General features: G+C 34.0%; 1 protein-coding gene across 1 annotated transcript; it reads left to right on the forward strand.

Moving 5' to 3' along the window:
• Window positions 1–462: 462 nt before the first annotated feature.
• On the forward strand, window positions 463–5784 carry LOC125193708 (uncharacterized). Its single transcript, XM_089056031.1, has 5 exons — window positions 463–1303; window positions 2065–2427; window positions 2814–3026; window positions 3155–3376; window positions 4186–5784. The coding sequence occupies exons 1-5, from the start codon at window positions 478–480 to the stop codon at window positions 5652–5654; spliced, it is 3093 nt and encodes a 1030-aa protein (XP_088912157.1). The 5' UTR covers window positions 463–477; the 3' UTR covers window positions 5655–5784.
• Window positions 5785–9668: the final 3884 nt, after the last annotated feature.

Genomic DNA, 9668 nt, shown 5'->3' on the forward strand with positions numbered 1-9668 from the left:
TCACTTTACTGACTTTTCTTTACATTTCTTAAAATACGTGTACACAATAAGAGCGACTCATATTGTGGAGCGGAGGGAGTATAAAATCTTCACATCTTGTATACTCCATTTGTTTTATGACGACCATCGCTTTACCCCATTTAATACACGACACATATATAGTCATCGTTTTCATTTGTTTCTTAACCTGTTCTTAGTTGTGTAAGTACACATAAATTTCCACATTAGAATATCCTTCTCATCGTCATATGTACGTTCACTAGAATCCCATTAATAAATTCCACATGCATATTTTGGCGTATATTTTATTGACGAAGACTCAAATAAATTGAATACTTACAAATCAAATGGAATAAAATAAATATCAACAAAAAAAAAAAATTAAAAATCATACTCCATTTATATCAAATGATAATTATATATAAAGAGTCTGTTATAGACAACGCCGTCTATCAAATAAAACTAAGCAGACAACTAATGGGAAATTTTATTTTTTCCTTTCTTTTTTCAATCTTATTCTTAAATAGCTTTACCCTCTCCTTGGATTCTATTACTGATAAAAATGCACTTATTTCCTTCAAAAACTCCATCACTTCCGACCCTTATGCTACCTTGAGCACCAATTGGTCTCAAAATACTTCAGCTTGTAATTGGATTGGTGTGTCGTGTGGCCTCAAACACGGCCGTGTCACTGCTCTGAATCTCTCAGGCTACGACCTTGCTGGAACTGTATCTCCACATCTCGGAAACCTTTCGTTTCTCAGATATATGGATATCAGTTCCAACAGTTTCACGGGAATCTTACCATTTGAGCTCTCTAAACTGCGTCGTTTGAAGGTGATGAATTTGGGAGTGAATTCGTTCACCGGTGAAATTCCGACATGGTTGGGCAGTTTACCTCAACTAGAGAAACTCTATATGTACAACAACACTTTCTTAGGTACAATTCCTGCATCTTTGTCTAACAATTCGATGCTCCAAATGTTAAACTTGTCCAATAATCGATTGAGTGGATCCATACCACATGGTATATTCAACGTGTCTTCCCTTAGAGAAATTAGACTTAACAATAATAGTCTATCGGGTTTGCTCCCAAGTGATATGTGCAATAGTCTCCCAAATATTGAAGTACTATATATTTGGAACAACCAACTTTCTGGAGAAATTCCACCAAATATATGGAAATGCAAATATCTTCGGCAGCTGGCATTATCTAAAAATCATTTCAATGGAAAAATCCCAGGTGAAATTGGAAGTTTGAGTATGCTTAGAGAGTTGTTGCTCGGTGCTAACGATTTCACAGGTAAACGCATCTCCTTTTTACTACCTCTACATATAATTTCTATAATACAATTCCATAATTTGAAATGGATAAATGATTTGAAAGCTATTATTTCCAATTTATAGTTTTTGCAAATTTTATTTTTATTTTTGTAATTTCTTTTTATTTCCTTTTACAATCCTAGGGATTTTAGATGACTTAGAGAATGTGAGTTTTATTATTTTGCAGTCAGTTTGACAATATTAATAAATTTTATTTTCAAGAAACTGGAATTTCTTTAATTTTCCTATGAATTCGGTCATTTTCGTAGTATGTTTCCATACACTTCCATGAATATTATATTCATATGAAAAAGCAATAAAGGATGAATGTCATTGTCAACATATTTACTACTCCATTCGTGTCTTAAATTTTGTCATATTTTTTCATTGATGTCCGTCCCACCAAAATTTGTCACATTTCACTTTTTACCATTTTTTTGTAGTAGACTCATATTCCATTAACTCATTTCAACTAACAATTTATTGTAAAACTAATATATAAAAGTAGAACTCACGCTCTCCACTAACTTTTTCAACTCACTTTCCAGTTTTCATTACATTTCTTAAGATCCTCTCTGACAAAATTTAAGTGATGGAAGGAGTATTTAATTAAATCAATTTTAGTACTATTCAAACATGTACTAAGCCCATAAACGCCTATTCAAACGAAACTTACTCATAAGCATAATGGGAAGATTAATCAAAGAGTTTCCTAATCTCTTCCTACGTCTAAAAATGCAGGAATAATCCCTGAAGAACTAGGGAATCTTTCCCAGTTAGAGGTGTTGAGCATCCCATCCTCCTCTCTGACAGGAAATATTCCATCTTCAGTGTTCAAAATATCTTCATTGAAATGCATGAAACTCTTTAACAACAGTTTGTCTGGAAATATCCCAAGTGATATATGCGACAATCTTCCAAATATTCAAGTACTTCATTTTTGGAACAACCTACTTTTCGGAGAAATTCCATCAAACATATGGAAATGCACACAGCTTCAGCAGTTAGCATTAGCTCTCAATCATTTCAGTGGAAAAATCTCAAGTGAAATTGGAAATTTGAGTATGCTTAAAATGTTGTGGCTCGGCTCTAATGATTTCAGAGGTATTATGCATATGCCTCTATTTTTAATTAGATATATATGGGGTGTGATTTCTATATTATATTTCGTTTCTATATAAAATCATTCAACATACACATTTGACATGCAATTCTTTCTACTCTGTTACCACGGAGTAAGAGTTAGCATGAATGAGAGAGAATAATAATGGAGGAATGGTCGTTATTAAAATATAAATTCCCTCCGTCCCACAAGTGAGACTTCATATTCCATTAATTGTTTCATCTTTTACTTTACTTCTCTTAAAGCCCTTGTCAAGTCAACTATGGACTCCTTATTCGGGACGAAGGGAGTAATTCTTTTTTATAAACGTGTTGAAAAAGCCATCCTCTCATAGTCTCATGTTATCTTTCTACTTCCAAAAATGCAGGAATGATCCCTGAAGAAATAGGGAATCTTTCACGGTTAGAGAAGTTGAGCATCTCAGCCTCCTCTCTCACCGGAAACATTCCATCTTCACTATTCAACATATCTTCATTGAAAATCATAAACCTGTCCAACAACGGTTTGTCTGGAAATATCCCAACTTTTCACAGTCTTCCTAACTTAGAGGAATTACATCTGTCTCGTAACAACTTACAAGGTATGTCCATAATTTGAAATATCCGATCCACGCTCCCTTCGTGGAAAAATAAAACTATTTAATACTTTGTTCTTTAACTCTGTCAAATTTGTGGTATATTACTTATATTAGGGTTAACAAACTATTAGGTTGGCTCCCAAGTGATCTGTGCAGCAGCAATATCTCAAACATCAAAACACTTGAGCTCTATGGGAATCAACTTGAAGGGCATATTCCACAAAATATATGGAAATGCACACATCTTGAGACCTTGCTATTAGTCGACAACAATCTCAATGGTAACATCCCATTCGAAATTGGGAACATGAGCATGCTTAGGGAGTTGTATTTGGGTGAGAACGACTTTCAAGGTATGCAGATCTATTTTTATTTCCTTAATGATTTGTAGAAGTATTTATTTTGGATATTCAAATATATTTCATTTTACAGCTTGCATATCAGAAATTGCATATAATTCTTGCGATGATCAATGGGAAATTCGTTAATTAACAAAATTTCAGGCGGAATTTCAGCCGAGTTGTTATAAAAAATGACCACTCCAACATATGCAACTACGGCCATGGATCATTGTGAATGTGATCCATGGGTTGAAAAAGCTTCACGTTCTCACTGCACAAAAAGTACTATATGAACATCTCCACATTTATACATACTCCATCCGTCCCAAAGTAGTTGGAGCATTTCTTTTGGATACGTGATTTAAAAAATTGATTTGTTAAAGGTTAAAGTAGATAGAGGAAAGTAAGAGATGGAATAATATAAGAGAAAATAAAGTAAACGAGGAAATAAAGTTTTTACCAAAAAAAAAAAAAAAATGACTCAACTATCTTGAAACAAACAAAAAAAGAATACGACTCAATTACCTTGAGATGGAGAGCATCACACATGTAAAATTAGTGAATTCGTTGTATATTTTAACACTTGAAAAAAATTAAAATATTTCCACCTCTGAGTTAGGTAATTTTTTTGTGAATGCAGTAATTACATGAGAGATTAACAGACTAACAATAGGAAGTGACTAAGTTGAACCCTCAATATATCTAGGAAAACGAATGCAACCTTAATTTATCAAACTTGAATTATTACTATCCGCTCTTCCATATTCAACTGGTAGTCAATCTCCTATTGCTTGATTTATATAACAGACTCACACTCGCAGGTGAAATTCCAACCTCTATCACCAATGCTTCTCAGCTTACTGCGATATACTTGAGCAGTAACTCATTCACTGGTCCCGTTCCCAACTTTGCTAATCTAAGACAGCTGCAAGTCCTTAGCCTCAGCGAAAATAATCTGACTGGAGTAGACTCGCCGAATCAAGAATTGGGATTTCTCTCTTCCTTAACAAACTGCCAACATTTGGAGATCTTGGATATTAGTAACAATCCGATGATGAATGGTATCCTTCCAGCTTCCATTCGGAACTTGTCTACTTCTCTTTCCATCTTTAGCGCATCTAATTGCAGCATCAGAGGTAAAATTCCTCCTGAAACTGGAAATTTGAGGCATTTGGAAGTTTTGGATTTATCCAAGAATCAACTCACAGGATTCATCCCAACTACATTACCAATGGGTTGTAGTCTCGAGTCACTCGACTTAAATTCTAATAAATTGGCAGGATCTTTTCCCCAATCCCTTTCCAATTGTCCAAATCTGCAAGTTCTCGATATTGGAAACAATAGAATACAGGACACCTTTCCAGTTTGGACTGGAAATCTCATTGATCTTTGTGTCCTCATATTGAGATCCAACAACTTTAGTGGTACCATTCCTTCTCACACTTCCAATGCTACTCTTCCATTCCCCATGCTGCAAGTTTTTGATATATCCCATAATGCATTCATTGGCAATCTGCCCCATGAATATTTGATGAATTTTAAAGCGATGATGGATGCATGGGAGATTCACCGAGGAGAACGAGATCTGTCTCGATTATATATAGATTCATTGACAATAACAATGACATTAACAGTGAAAGGTATTGATAGAGAATATAAGAGAATTCTGAAAACCTTGACAACCATCGACATGTCATCCAACAGATTCTCAGGCAGTATCCCAAACATCATAGGAAATCTGAGTTCCTTGATATATCTGAATCTGTCTCACAATTGCCTCACGGGAGGTATACCTGCGTCTCTTGGAAACGTGCCACAACTCGAGTCGTTGGACCTGTCTTCAAACCGATTGGAAGGGGAAATTCCAACAGAGCTTACAAAGCTCAAATTTCTTTCGGCGATAAACCTGTCCATGAATCATCTTTCAGGGATGATACCTCAATCCAGTGGCCAGTTTCCCACATTCGACAATACATCATATGTTGGAAATTCTGGACTGTGTGGATTTCCGTTATCACAAAAATGTGAAGAGTCTTCGCCTACAGGGATGCTGCAAGAAGATGATGATGGTGATTATGGTATTCTAGAAGGATTCTGTTGGCAGGCTGTTGTTTCCGGGTATGGATGTGGATTTGTAATCGGTCTGATTGTGGGTTGTGTGATTCTTGGGTATGGAAGGCCTAAATGGTTGGTGGAATGGATCTACAGATTTTACAGGATAAAGATGAGAAGCCGTAGAGGAAATGTGGAACCACAAAGAAGAAGAAGAACAAGGAGACAAGAAGGTTGAGATTTGATGTATAATAGTAATGAGTTTTGCTGTTTTCTCACATTCATTGGCAAGTTATATGTTATTTATAAGGTTGGGTTTATAACCGAAAGTGGTAAAAAAATCTTGAATATTATTGCGATTAAACTCTTATGTTTTCTTTTGTTTAGTCGGAATTGGGATTGATGTACCACATAGGTGAGTGCTTTCCAATAGCACACTAAAATTTCACATTGCAATATGAAAAAACGTGTAAATTTAACTTGTATGTTGATTTCAAGATTAAATTCATAATGAAGCTATGAAATATCTTAACCCCATCGGTTTGAAATGTTGGTTCTTTCAGTGAATGAGTTACAACTTTTGATTGAATTCAAAATATATCGTCTCTTATTCTTACCCAAGTTTTATTGTATCTTTGAATAATCCGTTAAGCAAATCTGATTTCGAACCTAAAATACTAAAATCTGAAATTGAATCTTAATATCCAACACAAAGAAGAAATTCACAATAAAACAGACATTTCCCCCAAGTTTCCAATACAAAATCATATTATGTTCTACCTTATCAATTATTGATGCTATTTAGTTGTACTCCATGTCAAGCTAATAAAACAGACATTTTCACCTTTTTCCATAGTATTCCCCAAATTATTCATTTTTTTTTCCTTTTCAGAAGACTCTATTTTTTTTATATACCAATGGAGAATTCTATCTTTTCATTTGCTCTTTCAATCTTGTTATGAAATACTCCCTCCATACACTACAAATAATATTTTTAATTGAGGTTGAATAATTAGAAGAGAGAAAAAAACTAGAAGAGAACATTGTAACACCCTGGCCTTTTTTCTTTTAGTTATTTTCGAAAGAACGCCAAACATTTAGCCTAAAGAACTCAAGTTCGGTTCGCGTTTTAAGTACTCGAACTCGAATGAGCAAATGATGGGAATTCCTCAAAGGATCCAATGAAGGATATGTGCAAATGAAATGTTGAAAAAGGCATGAAGCTAAATCAAAGGAAAAAATTAAGTGTATATATTTGGGCCTAGCAAATAAATAAAGGGAATTAAGACTCTCTTCAGCTCAACTCATGTTGATGAAGTCCACTTGGAGAAGCCCAATAAGCCCAAGAGTAAACTCTTGATTACCCTCTCCACTCCAAATTTTTGAGAGAGAGAAGCATAATCAGAGAAGGGATTTGTATGACTAAAGTCAAATGAGCTCCAAATTCAGAGTTGTGCCATTTATGGTATGTTAAGCTTTGGGCTAAAGGTTTATTACGAGGTTGGACTATAATTAATAATGGGATATTGACATTTAATATTATGAATTTTCAAAAAGTTGGGTTTTTCCCACGAACTTTAAAATTGACAAATAATATCACGAACTTTACTCCGTTTTTGTTTTTTCCCACGAATGAAAAATTCCCACAAATAATATTATGATACGGATTTTTTTCGTAATTTCTCGACAACAATTTTGGAAGATTCAAGTTTTTCAATCATTGAAGATAGTTTTTCTTGAAGCACACCATCCAAAATTGTTCTTCAATCTATTAAAATAATATGAATTTTTTCATTCGTGGGAAAAAACAAACCCGGGGTAAAGTTCGTGATATTATTTGCCAATTTTAAAATCCGTGAGAAAAACTTAACTTTTTAAAAGTTTCGTGATATTAGTTGCCAATATCCCATTAATAAATAACGAACTAATTCCCATGTGATTAGTTTTTGTAGTAAATTAATTATTTATCATCCGATTAGTTATTTCGTTAGATTATTTAGCACAAACAATTGAATCACCTAATTTAATTAGTTAGCATTTGGGACCACAACGGTGAAGTTGAAGAAACACATTCGTTAAGTGGAACACAACCAATAATGCTCTTCATTTTCTTGCATTTCACATTTGCTAACACTCTGCGGACAACTTCCACGTGAAGCACGCCGCCGCAACCCTCAAAAAAATCAGTTTTATAAGGAGAACGCGAGAACACTTGCATTTTTCCTAAAAATTATTATATTTAGTAAAAATTAATTGCACTGGACAAATATGAAAATTTTTTGTTAGAAATATACAGAAAATTCTAAGTCATGCGCAAGCGATACTCGAACTATTCAACATAAAGAAAATAACATTATCAAAAAGAATAAAATTTACAAAATGGAAGCAATAAAACAAAACATTTGTAAAGCGAGTCAATGAAAGTCTTAATTCTGCAATTACATTCCGGCTAGGACTGTGGGATTGATGTATTGTGCCCAATGATAAAACACCTACCTCCCAATGATATTTAGAAGCACCTCAAGCCCGCTAGATACTAGCAAATTTGACAGAATTTTTTAGAATCAATCAAATGATGTTCATACAAATACTAAGTGATCATGCGTGAAAAATGAGAGGCGATCTTAGAGATAAAATGTGTTCAAATTCAAAAAGGTGTGTTCTTTTCCTAAAATGACACATAAACCCAAACCAATTAATTAGGATTTGTTTAATATTCTATTTTGTGAAGAAAAAGAATCCTTACAAGCTTAAATAAAGTTATAAAATCTAATCAATATTTTAAAAGTCAAGATGATAACCAGACATTACATTATTTCATAATCATGTAAAACGGCTTCTCAGTCTAAATTTATTATCAAAGACTTCACACGTATTTACATTCGTTATTTAAGTTAGAAGCCTAGAAGCAGATGTATATTAAATTAATTAATTCACACCATATCCTATTTGAAGAATTGTGTTGATCACATAATATGTATATAGACAATTGTTTTTCCTAAATTTCGGCAATGTATTTAAATTTCTAACAATCCAAATTTAGGACTTACCTAAATATCAAAAGGAACGAAGACTCCCACATGTATATTTGTATGATTATTTTGACAAGACTCATCCTTATAATTTAAAAGGAACTGAAATAAAAATCATTTAAGCAATAAGTAATACTGTGCTAAGGCCCGTTTGATAAGTTAGTAATGCCTAGATATAGATATTTATATGACTATTTCTAAGTGTTTGATATCATAGTTAACCTATTATGTCAGCCCGTGGTTTTTTCTATGGCCCATCCGTGCTCGCAAATTTTTCCTTAAAATACAAAGATATGTATCTCACAAATTTGGTCGGATAGCATTTCTACCTCATTTATTATGATTTATTAATACAAATCTAGATAATTTCTTGTCTACCAAACAACAACGAAAAACCTTCATTCGAGCTTATCTTGACACAAAGCCCGCATTTCTTATATTATTTAACAAATCTTGTTATATCTCATCAATCTTATCAAACGAGCCCGTATATATAAGGCATAGAATGTTATAAAGATCGCAGTCTATCAAATGAAACCAATCACCAAATTAATGGAGTCTTCTATCTTCTCCTTTGCTCTTTCCACCTTAATCTTTAGCAGCTTTACCCTCTCCCTCAATTCTGTCATCACAGATAAGCATGCTCTTATTTCCTTTAAAAACTCCATCACTTCCGACCCTTATGCTATTTTGAGCACCAATTGGTCTCAAAATACGTCAGTTTGTAATTGGGTTGGTATGTCGTGTGGCCTCAAACACGGCCGTGTCACTGCTCTCAATCTCTCTGGCTACGACCTTGCTGGAACTGTTGATCCACATCTCGGAAACCTAACGTTTCTAAGATGTTTGGACATCAGTTCCAACAGTTTCACGGGAATCTTACCATTTGAGCTCTCTAAACTGCGTCGTTTGAAGGTGACGAATGCGGGAGTCAATTCATTCACCGGAGAAATACCGACATGGTTGAGTAATTTACCTCAACTGGAAGAACTCTATTTGTACAACAACACTTTCTTCGGTACAATTCCTGCGTCTTTGTTTAACATCTTTGTTGGAAAGAATCAATTAAAAGGAGAAGAAGATTGGTGTAGATCACGAAATTAAGGGAATTGATATATTTTCTTTTTAGTATCTAGGGCAAATCTTGCCAAGTATATACCATTTTCTAGCCTATAAAATGGCCGTGTATATTGTAATGAAAAAAAGACAAGTTGAATGAA

The sequence above is a fragment of the Salvia hispanica genome, chromosome 4 (assembly GCF_029641045.1).
Source record: "Salvia hispanica isolate PSC_SH4W2 chromosome 4, Shi_PSC_v1, whole genome shotgun sequence".
NCBI lineage: Eukaryota > Viridiplantae > Streptophyta > Magnoliopsida > Lamiales > Lamiaceae > Salvia > Salvia hispanica.

Coding starts and splice junctions, on each gene's coding strand:
- LOC125193708 (XM_089056031.1), top strand. CDS start 478: ATGGGAAATTTTATTTTTTCCTTTCTTTTTTCAATCTTATTCTTAAAT. Junction 1,304..2,064: donor CGGTGCTAACGATTTCACAG/GTAAACGCATCT, acceptor CTAAAAATGCAG/GAATAATCCCTGAAGAACTA. Junction 3,027..3,154: donor GTCTCGTAACAACTTACAAG/GTATGTCCATAA, acceptor ACAAACTATTAG/GTTGGCTCCCAAGTGATCTG.